Source organism: Zalophus californianus, chromosome 12 (genome assembly GCF_009762305.2).
Source record: "Zalophus californianus isolate mZalCal1 chromosome 12, mZalCal1.pri.v2, whole genome shotgun sequence".
In the NCBI taxonomy this organism is placed as follows: Eukaryota; Metazoa; Chordata; class Mammalia; order Carnivora; family Otariidae; genus Zalophus; species Zalophus californianus.
Window position 1 is genome coordinate 50,476,490 of NC_045606.1, and position 20,871 is coordinate 50,497,360.

A 20,871-nucleotide genomic window follows, 5' to 3' on the forward strand; every position below is an offset into this window, starting at 1 on the left:
TGAAAAGTTTTAATTAGAGTAACCTGTATCTTTAGATCAACTAGATTAGAAAATTTTCTTTGTCTCCAAAGTGTCTTTTCATAATTGTTAACGATTACTTAATTGAACAGTTCACACATGGCATGGGTTCCTAACAGAGTTGGCCTGAAAGGGAGAAGTGACTCAGGCAGGAAACCTCATCTTCCTAAAGGACATTCAAAAGAGAGTGAATTGATGACACATTTTATATGCCTGGTTCTAAGTGACAGAGTGTTGGAATATGGCAGCTCCTAAGGTGGCCCTGTGGGTGGGCAAGAGCAGGAGAAATTCAGGAGAGAGGCAGGGTGGACGAATCCACAGATATCTGGTATAGCAGGGAAGAATGACAATACCAGAGAAGGAATCTGAAGTTGGCAGCAGAGCCCTCAGCTTCCCCTGTGATTATAGTGCTAAATGTGCACTACAGGTAAAATTGTTGCATATCTCAAATATTCATTACTATAAAGATACATTTATTAATCTAGTACTAAATTTTGATGGATAATTATCTAAATTAAGGGTATTATTGACCATTACTCAGCGGAAGTGTCTTCCTTTTGTCCTTATGATCATTTCCAATGAGAATGAAGAACTTCTATATACCATGATACGTGGTATTGAATTTTTGTCTAAATTATTGGTGTAACGAATATTCGTAATTTAGGATTAAAAGTGAACAGAGACAAAATGCACACAGTAGGCAGTCATTTGTAGTAGAAGGTAATGTATTTAAGACAGAAAACTAAATAGAATAAGTAATTATAAACAGGGAAGTTAAAAAAAAAAACTAAGGAAAATACTTGGAGTCAATTACCAACAAAAGAGGGTTTTTTTTTTTTTTTAAGGTTTTATTTATTTATTTGAGAGACAGCATGAGCCAGAGAGAGCAAGAGAGCACAAGCAGGCGGAGCAGAGGGAAAGGGAGAAACAGGCTCCCTGCTGAGCAAGGAGCCCCATGCGGGTCTCAATGTGGGGCTTTATCCCAGGACCCCGGGAACATGACCTGAGCTGAAGGAAGCTGCTTAACCGGCTGAGCCACTCAGGTGCCCTGAAGAAAGAGAGGGTCTTAAATACACTGAGTAAAAGATCAGAAAAGGGTTATTGCCATTTTTGTTGTTTTTATAGGTAACATTGCATTAGGCAAAGGCAGTGAACCCGTTGTAGCTCTCTGTCCTTCTACTTTTTTAATTCATTTTGTTTTAATATAAGTTCCTTAGTCTTATGTATAGACTACATTAAACATTCATTTATTCAACATCTATCTATTGGACGATTTTTTTTGTGACAGCCAGCCAGTTGAGCTAAGTACTTTATGCCACCCCTTTAATTTCCCACCACGATGTCTGTATGGTAAGCATCATTACTGCTCTGTAACACATGATGAAATGATTCGCGGAGATCAAAACACCCAGGGTTGCAATTAGTTCATGAAAAGTTAGCATTGAAATCTGACTCTGGTCTTTTTGGTGTCAGAGACCTGTTTGCTTCAGCAAAAAATACTTTCCATGTCTGTATGTATGTATACATGTGCAAAAATGACACCCCCACACTCACAGCAATCTCTCGGTGCAATGACAAGTCTGGGCCTTGTCACTTACTGTTGGAATCCTAACTGTTTAAGCTGGGCCCCTATTTCTTTCCCGTTGGTTGTGCTCCTACTCTGCCATGCCTGAGTTCACGCTGCACCATGGACATCAGTAGAAGAAAGAGTTGAAATACATTTAGCTCGTGAGGCATCTTGCACATGTTTTCTGTTTCCTTTTAATTTCTTTGAAGTGAAAAGAGCAAAAACTTTCAGGTCTGTCCTCTTTATTTTAATATTGATTGTTTTCATTTAAATGATGATAATCAATTTTTCATGCAAGGTTTTCATTCAGCAGACAAATGCATTCAGATGGGCACACACACTAAAAAGCTTGCCTTCTGTTTCTGTGATTAATTGAGATGTAGAGAGTGATGGGTGTGGAGTAAAAATAGAAAGGCAATTAGTGCAACTAGGCATGAAATACATTGAGATACAAGCAGAATGTCTCCCCAGTTAGTGATCTCTTTCTGGGCTCTTGAGGATTAGCATCCCATTAGTAAGTCACTGGAATGGAAATCTTCAGCCTTTGGGGAGACCAGAGCATTAAAAATGGAATTAACTCCAACTGCAAACTGAGTCAGCACAATAGGTCATTAATTCTACTCCTTGGGTATATATCATGCTGAGCTTTGGTGTGTGGGCTTCTGAAATATTAGAAGTGAGTTTATAAAGCATTGCAAGGACTAAATGATAGTTATCTATCATTCCATCCTTCACTCTCACTGCTGAGATACTAATGTCTCTGGTGGTTCAAAACCAGTGTCGAAATACAGACAAAAGTTTTTACTAGAACCAGTGGATATGGACCTTTACTTAGAAAAGCTGTGTATTGTATATTTTGAAAAAATAAATTTCTGTTGCACTTGCAGAATATTAATGATTCCTAGTTTTTAGAAAGCTGTGTCCTCAACTAATAAAGATAAAAATATCACAATGCCTCAAATAGTATCCTTCTGAAAATTGAGAATTACATCTTTCTGCATGAAGTTGACTTGTTTTGCTTTCTTTAGAAATACCAGTGGTATTATATTTTCAAATAGGAGCACCTGGGTCTTAGTCGGTTGAGTGGTCTGACTCTTGATTTCTGCTCAGGTCATGGTCTTGGGGTCTTGGGATTGAGTCCTGTGTCTGGGCTCTGAGCTTGGCAGGGAGTCTACTTGAGGATTCTGTCTCCTTTTCCTTCCATCTGTTTCACCCCACTCATGCGCTCTCTCCCTCTTAAATAAATAAATCTTTAAAAATTGCTTACAAATAAATTTCTAAGTATAAAATATATTGAAATATTGAATATTTTCAGGCAACTTATAGTACTCCCTGATTTCTGATAATCTTCTGTTTCTTTTCTTAATCTTCTACATCCTAAGAATTGCTAACAGATAATATTATGTCCTTTGATCATCCCTGTGTAGCACAGTCATTAACAACTGCCATTTACTGATTGCTTACCCCAGGGTTTCTCACACTTGGCAATACTGACATTTGAGTCCAGATAATTCTTTGTTGTAGGGCTGTCCTGTGCATTATAGCATGTTTAGCAGCATCCCTGGCTTCTACCCACTAGATTCCAATAGGTTTACCCCACACTGACCATCAGAAATGTCTCCAGACACTGCTAGTTGTCCCATGGTGTCAAAATCTTCCCTGACTGGGAACCACTGGTTTATCCTCTATTAGACATTATTTCACTTGATTCTACAATAACTTCGCAAAAAGTGGGACTTTGTGAATCGGAGCCTTGGTAGGAAATATGACCTACACGATATTGGTCATAGACTTTTCAGAAAGGACTACTTAACAACTGCTTAGAGATGTTGAGGCATCCAGAAAATAGCAATAGTAAGAAGACATTCTCACCCTGAGGGCTGAAAAAGTAAGGAGAAGAAATAATGTTCTGGTGTGTTGGGAAAGCTGGAACCATGGAGAAACCTCTAGAGGGAAATGAAACCAGGAAGAGACAAAGCAATACTATAGCAGAGAGCGAAAGGTACCCTGGCTCCTCCTTCCTCCTTAATCCTTTGTCACTAAAAAGTCCTACCAGTAGGTGAGCCCAAATGAAATCCAACCAGCAAAGGACTGAAGTGATGCAACTCCGGGAGTTAGCCCTATGGGCTCAGACACAGAAGGCAAATGGAATCCATTGGGACAAATGGAGGAAAAAAGAAAAGAAAACAAGAAAAGAAAAAACTGTCCCCAATTTAACATGAAAAACTGAGATTTAAAGAAACAAAGTAATTCACCCAAAGCCAATGTCCTCCATGCACCACTAGTAATCTATAGCTGATGTGCGTAAATGAACAGACATTCAGTGAAACTATGAATTATTCAATGTTATTGACTTTAGTAGCTGATAGATACAAGACCAGAACCCAATTCTCATTCCTAGTCTGTTCACTTTTTTTGTGTTGAGCTTTGAAAGAAATTTAGGAACTCTGTATCCAGCCCATTCTCCAGCAGACGAACATAAGAATGAAAGCTATGTGCTGCCCTGAAAAGTCATTTTTTCCTAAAAAGCTTATGGAATTCTAGGTTTCATGTAGAATGTTTAAATGGCATATGCTGTTTTTCCAAGCTTTTGGCACATTTTTGTCTTGATTGTTGAAACTCGGCCCCAGCTGGTGCAACGTGTGAGGAGAGGGAGGAGCACTGGACTGAGAACCAGGGGATTCGGGGCCCAATCCTGGCTCTGTCACTCCTAGCTGTGCAGCCCTTAGCAGGAATAGCAATAATTAAAATTCCAGAAACCGTTTCTTCCCTTTTGCATTCACCCAGATCTTCACAGTTGTTTTCAGGTATCTAATTTGGTGGCCATAACTCAAAGAAGGTGTTAGATTTTCATGTTTCACAAGTGAAGAGTCAGGCTCAGAAAACACTAGAGTCTCACTGAGTATCCCATAGTTGGGAAGTAGACTCAACTTCACCTTTTCCCACAGAAAACATAGTGCACTTTCTACCCCATCTTTTAAAGCGATTAATCAATTGATTTACTTCCTCTGGGCAGCTGGTCATTAGCATCTAATACTTTAAATTTCATCATAAAGGCACGTCTAGATCAAAGTCTAAGAATCTGTGATTTTTGTCTTTGGGTTATAAGCAGGGCTATGGTGGAAACCAATATTGTTAGCACATAGGGATTCCTCATTTCTTCCTTTCTAGGTTTCAGACTAGTATATTTACTAACTGACAGCTTTTTAGAGACAAAGACTGGGGTTTTTAAAGGAATTTTAAAATAAATATATACAGGGAAACAAATCTAAATGAATTAATACAGTTCCATTTTCTGACTTTAATCCTGGGTGAATCAGATGCTAGTCATACAGATTCGGACTTCTCCACTAAGATAAAGTGGGTTGACACTCCTAGAAGGTCCGGAAGTTCCTCAGTCCTTTGCCCAAACTATTCACCTTCTTTGCCTCAAGTTGGGGGGCCCAGAAAGTGATACATTTCAGGGCTCCGGACATTCAGCTTCTTGTTCTTAGTCTTGCTCTCTGCCCACTCCCTTTTCCACTTTGCAGGATTTTCAAGCTGCCCTTTTTCACCTTTTCACTGTTTTCAGCCATTAAATCAGGTGTACAACACCAAAAAATTGACTTGTTTTATTTTTCGTAATTGAATATGCCTTTCAAGTTCCTGTTTCACCTAGCTTATTCCAAGTAAGCCTAGAATGTAGGGGTTCTCGGTCCAAGGTGTAAAGCTGCAGAGAAGGGAAACAGAAAAGAACAAAGACAAAACTAAACTATAGATATTTGAAGTCTAACCATAAAAACAGACAAGAAGAGAAAGAAAAGATTGTAAGTTCTACTTTGATACCCTTTGCAGTCAGGCAAAAATATAAAATTCCTTCAAACAAAACATTTTCACTGATCAAAAATTCTAGCTGCATGATAACATTTTATCTGATATACATGGTTAGGAATTCTTTGGGAAATGGTTTATAATTGTTATGGTGTTCATACACGAGGAAAGGTGGAGGAGCAATATTTTCAGTATTTAGAAGAATAGACGAGCTAGATTATCTAGGTACAGATCATGGTGTCATCCCTTTTTACCTATGAGACCTTGGGCAAGTTACTTATCCTCTCTGTGTGTTGGTTTCTTCATTAATATAATCAAGTATAAAGAGAATCTGTCCCAGATGGATTTTTTTTTTTATGGTTAAACAAGTTAATATTGACAAAGCATTTAGAACAGTTGTGAACATAGAAAATCACTCTACAGATGCTAGTTGTCATTGGAAACCCACTTTCCATCATCCCTGCCACCACCACCATCATCATCATCACTGATTTGTATTACATAGGGACTCAATCTAATGTTCCCATTCTTTCAGAGTATAGTGGCATAGACACCTAATCCATAGTAACTAAATTACAGAGCATCACCATTTAGAAGAGTTTAACCAAAGAAATGGTAACGTATGTAGGAATAATGTGCATTTGTACTTTGGAACGTATAAACTTACTCAACTTTCAATTCTAAGACTTGGCCACCGTTTCTCTCTACTTGATTGTATACTTAATGTGTAGAAAGGTTTATTCATAGTGACTCTACTTGGTTTGGTGTTATGATACCGAGTACATTTTCCCAGGATTTTAGGTTAGAGACTACCGACAAAGAAATATTCCAGGAGTCAGAATTAGACGTAAATTATATGCTACAGAGGTGTCTTCTTATTACCAGAATTCAGGCCAGAGTCTCTAAAATCACATTAGGGTACTGTTTTTGTGGATATCGAGTTTCACCCTTGAGAGAATTAAAAGAGCTGACAATGACGTATAATAAATCTTACTCTGACCCAAACATATTTAGTGATTAAACTTCCCAGGAATCCCAGTTCTGTCAGCTTAAATAAGTAGAAAACTTACATTTTTACTCCTTTTTCATTTTCCATTTGGAGAAGTAGATTTCATAAAAATAATTACTATATTTGTCTGTTTAATTCATTTAGAGTTAATGCCTTATTTACATGCTTGGAATTTTGATTTGAGATGAAAAGGAACCAGGAAAAGGGTGAGCCGTTTTTTTATATACAGGAGCAACTGGCTCTCTATTTTTTAATTTTTATCTATTTTCTTTGTCTCAATCCCCAGCCTCTGAGCCCAACTTGAAGGTGCGGTCCAGGTTAAAACAGAAAGTGGCAGAGAGGAGAAGCAGCCCCTTACTCAGGCGGAAGGATGGAAATGTTGTCACTTCATTCAAGAAGCGAATGTTTGAGGTGACAGGTAATTGAGGACTGTGCAGACATACACTAAAAAAAAAAAAAAAAAAATGCCGGTAGGAGGAATGAAAATAAATAGCGTAGAACAATATGGCTGTTGCGTATTAAAAGTTATTTTGAGGAGAAACATGTCTTGAAAGGAAATTATATTGGAAACGCACAAGTAGCTCAGTAAACCTTGCCATGCATTCACCAACTGTGTTAAACAGGAAATGAATGAAAAACAGAACTATGTGTCAATCTAGGCATAACTAGGGAACGCCAAAGCTCACCTTCATCTTTTCAGAAACAGGCAGTCCGTTTCAGGAATGCCAACCAGAAGAGTATAGCTTTTAATGAAATTTGATCAGAAATGAGCAGAGGGAGGTCCAAGAAGAACACTTCCCCCATACTCAGACACGAATGTACAAAATACATCTGGGAAAATTAAACTATGTGGAACAGCAAAACCTTGACTTTTCAACAAATTTACAGAACTCATAAATGACTTTATGTGTTTACTAGTGAACTGGGACTTATGGCAGGAGGGGGATATATTGCCTTTGAGGAAGGGAAAGAAACTGTCATTTTCACTAGTCTCCAATGGAAGCGTTCTTATTTTTTTAGCTGCCTGGTTAGTGGTGGGGTGAACAGGTTAGGAAATTCAACCTGATGTCTTACAAAGCTTTCTGGTCCCAGTTGTACCTGGTCTGAAATTAGAGAAGACCTAGGGATACAAGAACCCAAAAAGGCTAGCCAAAATAATAATACTGACTACTGTTTATTGAGTACCTACTTGGAGCTATATGCATTGTATTTGGTCATTTCCTTCGGTTGCATTCATGGAGAAGTGGTAATCTGCAACCCTTTTTTTTTTCCATTTTCAAGGAAGATTGTGCTTAAGCCAGTGTAGTCAGTTGCTATCATTTCTCCAAGATCAGATCTTATCCTTAGCAGGTAAGGGTAATAATTTTTCACAGTGATTTGTTTTCTGTATCTCCTGTGGTCATGAGAGTGCCTACTTTGGGGAGACAATAGGGAAAAGATTGTGGAGGTAGGAGTGGGAAAGTAAAGAACACTAATGTGACATGGTAGTTTGACAGGTTATTTACGAAAAAAAAAATGGGTAGTCTCCTACTCATTCCTGACAGATTAATAAATTTAATACAGATTTAATAAAAAATTTTATCTGAAGCAAAGTATTAGTTGGAAAATATTTCCTTGACAGATAAATACTAAATAAATAAATAAATAAATAAATATCACTTTACCAAAATTTATATTTATTTTTCAATATCAAATATAATCACTATTTGGACCATTTCTAAATTCAGAGCTACAGACTTTTTTCTTCAGAACACAAATTTGTACTTAAGTAAATAAAAATCTTAAGTTTTCATAATAGAGGTACTTGGTGGGATTGGGGAGTGGGAGAATAATCCGTGTTAATGAATGTGAAGAAGATGAACATATCAATTGTCTAATGTAAATAGATATAAGTGATTTTTCTAATTGGAGAGAGTACGCTCCCTCATAATGGGAAAACTTGAAGAAAATAGAAAGCCATATATATTGCTTTGCTTTTTTTGTTTGTTTTTGCTTTAGAATCTGATTAATCTAAGGTCATGTTTATTTATATCAATGTTCTCTTCTATTTTCCTATTAATCTCTTCTTGATCATAACTTTTTCCCCACCATCACTTGCCACATTACAATGGAATTTTGCTCAATACCTGTCTGGGTAATGATTAATTCTAACTTAAAGGGGTTACAGTTTGCTGGAGTTTTACTCAAGTTTCTTTATTTTTGAAATACCATATTTTTCTCTTCCTAATTTTGTGAGATAATGACTCTCCCTCTCATCTGAGGAAATAATGTATATCCCAAGAGGGACTTGTATGTTTATTAGATGCACATATCTGGTCAATGAGCTAGGACTTGTGGACGCTTTGGTAGAGGTTTTTAAACTAGTATGTTGTACTTATTCTCAATGTCTTGGGAGGATCTGAACTACCAGAGACAGCTTTATTCACCTTTTATTCACTCCTCCCCCTTTCTCTGCCAGCTTTCACGTAATTTGGATGAACTCTGTTTGGATCTTCATACTAATTGTTTTTACTGTCTAGTCAGAGACCATCGTGGCATCATATAGCAGTTAAATTGCTGTTGCTGGTCTTCTCACACCTTTGCATCTCCCTTCCCCATTTCCCAGGTTCAAGTGCATGCTTTTTCCAAACCCCATGCCCCGTCTCCTCGCAATAGTTGACATGGGAGCCACTTGCTATCTCCCTCTTTTTTAAGTTCCACAGTTTTCTGCCCTCTTTTCCCATCAAAGACATGTTATTTAACAATTCTAAGCCTTGGCCCTTCCCTGTGCCTGCAGTGCCTTCCCCTCCACTCCCTTCTTCTCCATTGTCCCCATTTCATGAACTACTTCTACATCTCTTCAAGCCCCAGTTGCCATCTCATTTCTTTTCTGAGATTTTCTCAGTGTTCCCAGAAAATCAGTTGCTAGCTTCCCTACCTCCCCAGGTCCAGTGCCATGTTGTAGAAACCTGTTGCAGCAAGTATTTGTTACCTGGAATTCTCATGGTCGCGGCAGCGATTTCTACATAAGGAAATACTTCTGTCTGAGTATCGCACACAAAGATATAAATAATATGACTTTACATTGACAAGGCAGATGTAAGAAAAGAACTTTTTTGCCTTTGTTTTTAAAGACAGGATATGAAAATGAGACTTTAATGAGAAATCAGTGTTTAGTCACACAGGAAAGGCAAGAGTTAGGAGTCTGGGGAAAAGAGCTCCTTGAGGTATTTTTTACTGTGTATTTTTCTCGTTAAAAGAAAAGCAAATAAGAAAGAATCAAAGATAAAAAGCAGATTCATCAAAATGCAAGCAAAATACATAGAAAGGCAGCGAGAAAGATGTGTTTAAGAATTTTACACCAATGTCCTTTCTCCCCCCCTCATCAAAAGCTTCTATAACGTTCTCTAACTGTTCTTACCTAGAAACTATGGAGTACTGTGTTGTAATTTTAACAGTGAAAACAAAGGGAGAAAAGTGGTAAGAGAATTCAGAAGTGCTTCACAATTTTTCACAGTCCTTTTTGTGGACTGAAATGGGGCTCATTGTTCCCGTCGAGTGAGGGGGGAAACAGTGTTTGGTGCTGTATGTTACTTACAGTATCACTGAAGCTCATTCTTGTATGGTTGTCATGAATCTGCTTGTGCTTCACCATGTCTTCCAGAATCCTCGGTCAGTAGCAGCTCCCCAGGGTCTGGCCCCAGCTCACCAAACAATGGGCCAACTGGAAACGTTACTGAAAATGACACCTCAGTTTTGCCCCCTACTCCTCATGCTGAGGTAAGACTCTTATTGTTTTGGTCCTTTTAAAAATTAGATCCTTGATTAGCCCTGTAAAACAAAGTGATTATTTCTGAAGTGTAAAGCCACTGGTTCTTAGTTATTTTTCTTATGAGCTTATCATGTTTGGAATTGGGTTAGAGGTGATCTTATTTACCCAGTTTGGATGACAATTACGGTTCAGAAATAATGAAATGTAACCCTTGAAAAAACCACTCTTAGTGATACTGAAGGTATGCTGCCCAGCGGTTGTACAGTTTGGCAGTGTTGTGTTTGGTTCTTGGTTATTCTGATGGAGGTAGACCCAAAAATAAGTAAAAACAACTTTGTGCAAACCTCTCAGAAGAACAGCCTAGCAAAGTAGGTTTTATCCATTTGTCCTGGAGAGTAATGAAAAAATAATTGAAGTGTTACAGCTGAGGAACGTAGGGCTCTACTGAGCAAACATTTGCTCAGGACCTACTAAGTGCCAGTCATTTTACCTAGCAATGGGAATGTAAAGATGAATAAGGCATGAACTATGTTTCTGAAGAATGAAATAATTAAAGGAAATTGATCTGATTGTATATAGTCAACCCTAAGAACATTCGGTTTTCAACACCTAATTTATTGAAACCAATGATACAAGAATGGAGGAAAATAAATTTGTGAGTCAACAAGAATTTTTCTATAGTTTTGGTATTAGGCTAAGCAAAGGCAACAGTTTGTAAGTAGACACTCTTAGGGAATCAGCTGTTTTGAAGACACCATCAATTGACTGAAACTTGATTTCCTTTTCTGTCATTATAATTCCTCCTTACCACAAATTGCTCTATGCAGGGAAAGCTGGTGCAATAACTTCTCGTATGTAACTGTAACATGCTTCTTCCCTTGTATTTGATACAGTCGTGGTAACTTAGGGTTGAAAGAGACTGATCAAATCTCTGATTCTTGGATCACCTATACAGCTTTCCTGATGTGTAATTATCAAACTTTTGCTACAACACTTCTACTTATAGGGAGCTCCCTTTGCTGTTTCCTGAGACAACTCAGTTGATTTTAGAGAGTTAGCTTGACAGAAATGTCTTCTGTACATTATGCCAATATCTGTGTCTCTATAATTTCACACATACACTTATAATAAATTATTTCTAAATTGTAAAATTACCAGGCCAAAATATAACCGAAGGCAGAAAACCAGAGGTTATTTCTGGTAAGTAAAGAACTTAAAACAGTGAAGTCACTTTTGCTCTGAGGACATTTGTATACTTCAGTGTTTTTTTTTTTTTTTTTAAGATTTTATTTATTTAGTTGACAGAGAAAGAGAGAGAGAAAAAGACAGGGGGAGCAGCAGAGGGAGAGGGAGAAGCAGGCTCCCTGCTAAGCAGGGAGCCTGACACGGGGCTTCATCCCAGGACCCTGAGATCGTGACCTGAGCCGAAGGCAGATGCTTACCGGACTGAGCCACTCAGGCTCCCCTGTGTACTTCAGTTTTGAGTTTTGGTTTTCAGGGCCTCACAACACTCGAGATAGAAGGCGAAGCTCAGTACTGACCAAGGAGGATAATCTAACATGAAATTAAGCTAGAATTTCAAAAGCTCATGTCTGCACTATGTTGGTGAGTCCCTCACCTCTACCCCCAGAAGTCCGGATGCAGACCAGAGCAGGGACAGGATTTCCCTGGAGAAGTTTTAACCAGAAGCTAGCTAGTCCTTGCATGGAGTTGTAGCCCAAATTTCCATAATTTCAAACTGTTATTTTGGTTTAAAGTGCCCCAGATTTGTTAGGGCCCCTCAGTGTCTAGAAAAGCAAATATAAATCCTCTCTAGAAGAATACACAAGCATTCTAGATTTCAAAAATTTCCTTCAATTTTCCAAGGAAAATGGGTAGAGGAGATAGACATTCTTTTGCTTATGATCAGCTTTCAGCTATTTAAAGAATAACAATTCAGGCGTCAACATTGTTATCTCCAGGTCCTTCATCTATTTCTTGTTTTTCACAGTCCTGCTGTCCCTCTTTCTCTTTTTTATCATCCCTTCTAAAACATGGTGCAAGATAGGATAAGTTCTTCACATATATCTGTGATCAGAAATGTAAGTGGGATTTTCAGACTGTTGGTAATAGGTATTTTATTTCTGTTAGTGCAATTGTATGTCAATATTGGTCAGTTTTCTGTGACCCTTTAATCAGTTTCCAGAAAAAGAACAACTTGGTCACAGATGGTTCTAAAAACTTTAGATTTCCATTGCCTCTCAGTTTGAAGAATGATTCTTCAGTAATAGCAGAAACACTAAAGGGTCTGCATTCTAAATCAGCTCTGGATGAATTTTGTGCCCTTGGAAAAAGAAATGACACAGTAAACTACATTCAACAGCATGTATGATTCTTAGAAATGCATTGTTAGTGCTAAAAGGTGCAAAAGACCACTAATAGTATGTAATAATATTTTATTAAGTTCAGAAACAGCAGTATGGTGTCTTGATCGGGAAAGCATAGGTAGTAAAAGTATATTTTACAAAGGTTAAGGGTGTGATGAACACAAGACTTAGCATGTTGGTTACCTCCCTGGAGGGAGCAAGGTGGGGAGGGTGGGGAGAGAAATGGTTTGTTACTAAAGAGGAGGATACATATATTCTTTCATTATAAATACATATCTATGTATACAGTACTTAGTACAACATAGAAGAACAACCAAGAAATACATATTTGTGAGATTAGAAATAAATGGAAAAAAGTGAGATTTTTCTCTTTACATCAAACTTTTTATGACCTGTTATATTGAATCTCCCAAATTATGAGACCTTATCTTTAAATTTCAAAATACATTGGAGAATGAAAATTAAAGGATTTTTTTTTATGTTGTTTCAATCTACTTTTTACTTCTAAAACCTTCACTGTCACAAATATCTGCTTAGAATGCCCTACCTTTTCATCTACTTACTGAACATTCTGTTACTACAAACCTTTCCTTCCACCCCCACCAGCAAGAAGGGAAAAAAAAAAAAACAGAAGGAAATGTGATTTAATGGAGTTTGAAAGAGTAGAGGTATTTCTTCAGGTCAATGACAGGACATTCACCTCCAAAGCTGGAAAGACTAGTTCAAAAGCAAGCAGTGACTTACTTCATAATGAATTAATTGTGTGCCTGAACTATGATCCAAAAGGCCAGGTGGGCAGACCTTTATGCACTGATGGGTAGCCTCTCCGTGGCCCAAAACAAAAAATTCAGCCCTGATGGCTAACATGTGGTTTTCTGCTGCATTGCATTTACAGAGGTCTGTCATGTAATTCTTACTGGAGAGCTAAAGAGACAGCAGAATTCAGACAGAAATGCTCAACAAATTAATATCCTCGCTCTTGTAACACAAAATTCTTGCACCTAAACCAGAAAAAGAGGAAAACAACTATTTTCAGCTAGTTCTTGATTAGCAATCATTTCGGATTTAGTATGATTTTTACAGACATTTTTCAAGATTAACAATAGTGTGTCATTTCATATCAACAGAAATAGTTTCAAGGCGTGAAAAATATACATCATCAACTCTACTTTCGAAAGCCAAGCTAGCTGCACACTTCACTGTTTACAAAATAGGTTTATTCTACTGTCTTTGGTTAAACAGCACAGGCGAATTTTCATTTTCAAATAGTGTTAACAGTGTACATTTGTATGAACTCTTTATTCTGTGACCTGTAAGTAGCAAAGCATGTCACCCGATTCTTTCAGAGCCCACGTAAATGAATGGGATTCTACTCCCTTTTACTGCTTAGGAAAGAGGAAAGTAAGGCTGTATCTCAGGCTGATGTTGAGGCATAGGCAAAAAGAAAATTTTTAGCTTGTCATTCACATGTCTTACATAATTTAGCTGGAGGCTAAGACAAAAGTAGGAGAATTTACTCCTAAGTCCAGCGGAGGAAACAGCACAGCGAACTCAAACGTATGGGTCTTCCATTTGCAAGACTCGGCAGGAACCCTGCTCCAAAACCAACTACTTTGTCATCATTGGTTAAGTCGCTAAACTTGTCCCTGACCTCAGATTCCTTATCTAGTGAAAGGTGGTCATACCTCCTCCAACAGCGTTGTTGTGAGGAATCGGTGTTGGGAAGGTGGGTGGTGAATTGTGAAGTGTGAAAGGAGTTCATTTTTTGTTGTTGTTACCAATACTGACTCCTAGTAGGGAAAACTCATTAGCATGTTTGTCTTCAAGCCAGCAAATCACATTTGAGAGTGAGTCTCCATCTGCTCAGACCACTTCTGTTCCATTTCTTCTATTTCTTACATATGCTCAGTCCTGAACTCGGATTGTTGGACCTACTTGTTTTCCTCATTTGTAAACTTGGTTGGGGAGCTGAAACTTCAGGAGTTTCTATTTCCACTCCAGTCAGAAATGTCTTTACCTATCTAGTTACTTTATTGTTAATACTGCAGGCCTGTGGGTTCAGATGTTTCCACGAATATCAACACCATTATTTTAGATTCCGTAGATTTATTTGATAGCTATGCTAACAGTAGCCAAGCAGCTGGTTTGTTTCTATTTGAACATTAGTGGCTGGCTCTGCTAGGCTATTTTTTAAATCATTTTTTTTTCCAGCAGATACAAACGATTTTTTAAAAAGGATTCTAATAAAAGGTTAAGTGCTCTAAAATCATCTGAAATGTCACTTGTTTTGCCCCAATCTCACATGACTCATCTGCCTATTGTTTCATAATGGTTGTTGTGACATTTGCTGTAAATGTTATGCTCCCTTCTGAGTGGGTGTAGAGCTAGGGTTTTAGATGGCAGAAAATGAGATGCTTTCCCCCCATCTTTGGGGAGAAGAGGTTGCTATGACAGAAGAATCATTTAGGAGGAATAACATGAGTCAATATTGTAAAGCAAGACCTTCAATGAAACCTTCAGCAGTGCCTTTTAAAATGCAAAGGAAGCCCTGTCAAATGATAATTTCTTGTCTCCAGGTCATTTCACAGTAATACATTCTTGGATGTCCAGCAAAAGTAAAAACTTAGAGATGTAAGTTTCTAAAAAAAATTTTCTTCATCATGTGGAGATGTTCATTTTCTATCAGCTCTCTGAAAGGACGAGAGAAAATAAATACTATTTTAAAAATTATGGTGAAAACCATAAAAAAGTATTAAATGATTAAGAGATTCTTTTTGGTTTGGAATTCTTTGTTGTTTTTCGTTTTTGTTTTTTTCATTTTTAATATGGCTCTCTGTGGTTTTTTTTTTTTAGATAGTCTAATTTGGGGGATCCTGGGACGTTTTAAAGCTACAGCAGATTGGGGTTTACAAGCATGTCTTCCTGATTACCATTCTAATACACACGTTACCTGATCATGCTAGTCAGAAGTGCTTCTGTCTTAGGCTGAAGGAGTTCATGTCCAGGGAAGGGGGGCAGGCATAAGCCAGTGAGTGGTAGAGCTCAAGTGCAGGGCACTGAGACCACACTTTCTTTCACCAGTCCCCACTGCTCCTCACCAAAACTCTATAGATATTTATATTCTTTTTTTGATGCTCATGCATATCGTAGGTAATTTTGAACATGTAGTAAATTTAAAATTCTACATCCACTCTTTCTATGAGCGTCTTAAAAATTAGGTGATTATTTACATAACTAGAGTTCTGTCAAAGGTCATCCATTGACTTCTTTGTCTTAAAAATGAGAAAAGTATTTCCTTCCCTTCCCTCCCCCCTTCCCTCTCTCCTTCGCTTCCTTCCCTCCTTCCCTCCTTCCTTCCTTCCTTCCTTCCTTCCTTCCCTCCTTCCTTCCTTCCCTCCTTCCTTCCTTCCCTCCCTCCCTCCCTGCCTCCTTCTTTCCTTCCTTCCCTCCCCCTTCCCTCTCTCCTTCGCTTCCTTCCCTCCTTCCTTCCTTCCCTCCCTCCCTCCCTGCCTCCTTCCTTCCTTCCCTCCCCCTTCCCTCTCTCCTTCGCTTCCTTCCCTCCTTCCTTCCTTCCTTCCTTCCTTCCTTCCTTCCCTCCTTCCTTCCTTCCCTCCCTCCCTCCCTGCCTCCTTCCTTCCTTCCCTCCCCCTTCCCTCTCTCCTTCGCTTCCTTCCCTCCTTCGTTCCTTCCTTCCTTCCTTCCTTCCCTCCTTCCTTCCTTCCCTCCCTCCCTCCCTGCCTCCTTCCTTCCTTCCTTCCCTCCTTCCTTCCTTCCCTCCCTCCCTCCCTGCCTCCTTCCTTCCTTCCCTCCCCCTTCCCTCTCTCCTTCGCTTCCTTCCCTCCTTCCTTCCTTCCTTCCTTCCTTCCCTCCCTGCTTGCTTGCTTGCTTGCTTGCTTCCTTCCTTCCTTCCTTCCTCTGTATCTCCTATTCCCGCTTTCATTCTCCTTGTCCCCATAGGCAGTCATTATCTCCTGTATTTTTGTTTGCATGAGCTCTTATATCATATGCATTTTCTGCTTTGTGTCCAAGAATTTTAGTGGGTATAAATGGCATGGTGTTACCATTCTCATTCCATTTCTTATTTTTATCACTAAGCATATGTTTTTAGATCTAGTCATGTCATTATGGATGCAGATACCTAATAGTTTGCTTTTAATCACTGTAACAGTCCATGGTGGGCAGTGCTCCGTTTTACCTACCCATTCTCCAGTTGGATGCCCCAGTGGCTTCCAGTTCTCACCCTTCACCAAAAACTGCTTCAGTGTATACTCATGGACATCATCCTAAATGATGATGAACGAGAGCTTAAGGAGAGCATTTCTTGAAGATATAATTTCCAGCAGAAGAATTTTGGGGTTGCGATATATAGTGTAATTATTTTATTGTCCTGAATTATTCACCAGAATTGCCATAGCAGTCTGCAGTCCCACCAGCAATATGTGATGGTTTTTACCTTTCTAAATCCCTATGACATTTGAAATGATTTTGTATTTTTCTAATTTTTGCCAGTGTTCTTTTTGTAAGCGATAGAGTCTTTTCACTGAAACGAATAGCTTTGGGGCACCTGGGTGGCTCAGTCAGTTAAGCATCTGCCTTCGGCTCAGGTCATGATCCCGGGCACCTGGGATCGAGCCTCATATCAGGCTCCCTGCTTGGTGGGGAGCCTGCTTCTCCTTCTCCCTCTGCCGTTCCTCCTGCTTGTATTCTCTGGCTCTCTCTGTCAAATAAATAAAATCTTAAAAAAATAAAGAAATGAATAGCTTCTTGATTTCAGTGGCAAAATTAATAGCTCTATTGAGAGACATAATTTTTCAGTATATTTTACTCATCTGAATTGCAAATATTATCCATAAGATAGGCTTCCAGTTGCTCTGATGGTGAGAAAACATTTTGAAGGTCATTATTAAGATGTAAGTAGGCCTCTCCTGACCCAACACCTGACTCCATCATATATCCCTCTTCTTCACATCGTGCTCCTTCTGGTGAAATGCTAGTTACCTATCAAAGCCTGGTATAAAATGGACACCCTGCTCTGTGCCATTGAAGTGATTGAACCCTATTCTAATTATAGCCATTATCTCAGGTCATTAGAGTTTGTTTTCTAGCTTTTCTGTGCACCTAACTAGCACATGAACTTGGTCATGTAGGACATCTTTGTACTTCTACCATCCAGTGCCACACTGATAATTCAACGGAGTTGTTATTTATTAATTGTTTCATGAATGTTAAGAAGTAGTCATTTATGCCTTTAATATTTCCATTTTATCTACCTACAGCAGTAGTTCCCGGTTCTGAAAAATTTTTAGATTAAAACCATCCTTTCCATGTTCTAAGATGTAAAACGTTAGCATTTTAGCACAGCTTTGATTTAAGGGCCAGATCAGTTTCAAAATTGCTTCCTGAAAAGAATCCTGGCTTTGCCCGAAAATGCTTGTGATCTCACCACAATGCTAAGGTGGGGTAACCTTCCAGCCTTGTAAGAATGCTGGTCAGGATCCTTCGTTTTCTCAGTGAACCTGTTGGGCTGGCTTTCAAGTGTGTCTGCAGTCTTTTAGCAGTGTAGATAGAATACAGCTCCAGGTTCTTGCTAAGAAAACGCTAACCTGGGACTGATAGACTGTGCTGACCAAAAAGCCATATTGAGGAAAGTTGTATTTAAAGAAGATAATTTGAGGGCACCTGGGTGGCTCAGTTGGTTAGGCGACTGCCTTCGGCTCAGGTCATGATCCTGGAGTCCCGGGATCGAGTCCCGCATCGGGCTCCCTGCTCAGCGGGGAGTCTGCTTCTCCCTCTGACCTTCCCCCCTCTCCTGCTCTCTCTCTCTCTCATTCTCTCTCACAAATAAATAAATAAAATCTTTAAATAATAATAATAATAATAATAATAAAGATAATTTGAGGAAAACATTTTTTCCGGTCTGTGAAGTCATTTGTGATTCTAGTCATCCTGTGGAAATGCTGGGCCTGTTACCTCATCCGTAATTGAAGGAAATGAACTAAATAATGTCCAAGTCCCTGCAGTTCTGTGATACAATACTATACCAGTTAGTCTCTGTGGGAAGAACCAGCTGTGTACCAAGTGAACCTGGGGGACTCAGGACTTCCCTTGTTTCCTCAGGAACTGTCTCCGTGACTTGAAGACCCTCATGTCTGTAAAGTCACCAGCGCTTTCATGTTCTTCCCATGACCAGGTCAGCTGGTTCCCAGTTACACACATTTGTTCTTTTCCGTTAGTGATTTTGCTTCCTCTTCTTCTCCAAAGCTTCCCCCACATCCATACTTTTCTTACGGTCCCCATATCCTTCAATAATGGCGGCTGAGTGGGGTGTGTAGCTTCTGCAGCAGTACCCGACCGCAAATCTTGTGGCCTTGGTCAGTTTAAAAGTTATATTGCTGATCCCAGTGGGAACCAGAACTGAGGAAATCACTCAGTTTCTTCATAACTGAAGCATAATGATAGTGGCAGAGCGCCTATGAAGAATATGTTAAATGTCCAAAAAGTCCCTGGCAGAGGGCTTGGCACACGGTAGGGGCTGAAAATCAGTACCCTGTCAGACAAGTGGAGCCTCTCAATTTTGATAGGAAACTTCAGGATTTTAATCCCATAGTAAGAATATTCCCAAATGTCTTCACTTTAGTCAAAGCCCACGTGAGCAGCTAGTCCGCTGCTGCTATCAATACATCCAAGAAGAAATATTTTTCTTACTTTAGTATAGGTTTGCTTCCTGGGATGCGGTGGGAAGATACTGCAGAAGTTCATTCTGGGAAACAAAGATGACCTCTTTCGTGAGGCCTGTGGGGTGTCTTTGGTGCCATTCCCACAGTGCATGTCCCGTCTCAGTGCTGTGATGAGCAGATACAACCTGGAATGAATATTATACATGACTTGAAGTGCTTATTTTCCCACGTGTATTTCTCTTCTATGAAAACAGATAAGTGAATGAAATACCATTTTATTGTAAATTATTAGTTTCTGCTAATAAGCTAGTTAAAATATTTTTTACTTCCTCAAACGTTCTTTTTGTTCAGGCATATATTCCAAACTAGAAATTAATGTTAAAAGCGTATGAGTGTAAGCAAAATAAAAGCTTGCCTTTTTAATTAGATCAAATAGGCAACTGCTACTCAGAGCTCCTAAAGTCATGCAATCTCATTGTAATGCTAAAATCTTCTCCAGCAATCTTCATGCGATGGCATTTTAGACAACCTTAATTTTGTAAAGGGTTGCATCTAAAGTCAACGTAATGCTAAAGGTTTCAATATGCCTCTTGGTTTTCATGCACAAATACCTGACTTCTTTTGAGAAAAAACAAAATCTGACTTAGCTTGGAATTCCAAGTTGCAATGAGAAAAAAATCTCCATTTAACCTTCTGCTCTTATTATGTTAAGGCTATGACTCATCTCCAAACAAATGTATGATTGAGGTGATGTTTTGGAATAACATCCTGTGTTTTGGTGGCGCATCACTCTTCAGTGACATTCTGAGGTTGCATTGTATTAGCACATGATATTTTCCCCAGTTAATTGATATCCCAGGTTTGTCCAGGGGAAAATCTACAGCTCCCCCAAACATGCTTGACAAGTTATTATATTTACTTTAGTCAAAGCCCGTGTGTGCAATATCCCTCTTGGAGGTGGTCTATTATTGGAGTCCCATATGCTTTTTGTTTGGGAAGAAAGCAGTCACTGTGTCATACTGTTACATGGAGTATTCTTTTTCAGGGATGTTGTTCCCTTGGGGACCATATCAGGCCAGAGTTCCTTAGTCTAATAAGACCTTTGTAACTCTTATTGTATAAGAGTTCTGGGAGGGAAGCAAGAGTTAAACAGAAAATGTAATTCAAGCAACCATATTAGGCCACATGTGGGAAAACATGACTCTTAGTATTGGATTAAGAAAAGGTATTTGTTGTAAAAATGACTGTGATGCCAAAACATTCAAGGTATGTTCAGGGTAAATGAAGCCTATTGTGGCACAGGGAACTCGTAACGTTTTAGCATTTAGCTTAGCTTCTGAATATGAATGATCTAAACATGCACCACGCAGAGTTGTCTATTCATATATTGTGTATTTAAAAAATACTATTAATTATAGAAGTCCTATATGGTGATATCTAATCTAAGATTTTCTTGTGTGAGTTTTCCCATCAGTTAAAATGATGTTTAATCCGTATAAAGATAATGATTATAGTGGTATTACATACATATTCATCACCCTTAATACAAAAATATGCCCATAAGAATTAGTCACTTTAATTGTTGTACTTTACCAATTGATGACACACACATGGATTATGGTCGATAAAGGTAGAATTTTTAAAAAGAATTTTGCAAACTGAACATAGAAGCC

At 38.7% G+C, this 20,871-nt stretch overlaps 1 protein-coding gene across 7 annotated transcripts in view; it reads left to right on the forward strand.

Annotated features, from left to right (window-relative positions):
* The window catches only part of HDAC9 (histone deacetylase 9), a 739,057-nt gene that overhangs the window by 319,531 nt on the left and 398,655 nt on the right, over positions 1-20,871 (forward strand). For 4 of the 7 annotated variants that reach the window (XM_027573173.2, XM_027573175.2, XM_027573176.2 and 1 more), the window contains one exon: positions 10,048-10,163. In XM_027573173.2, coding sequence (XP_027428974.2) covers positions 10,048-10,163 — 116 coding nt within the window. Of the gene's footprint in view, positions 1-6,690; positions 6,823-10,047; positions 10,164-20,871 lie in introns of all 7 variants that reach the window. The other 3 variants (XM_027573169.2, XM_027573170.2, XM_027573172.2) reach the window with 1 other exon arrangement.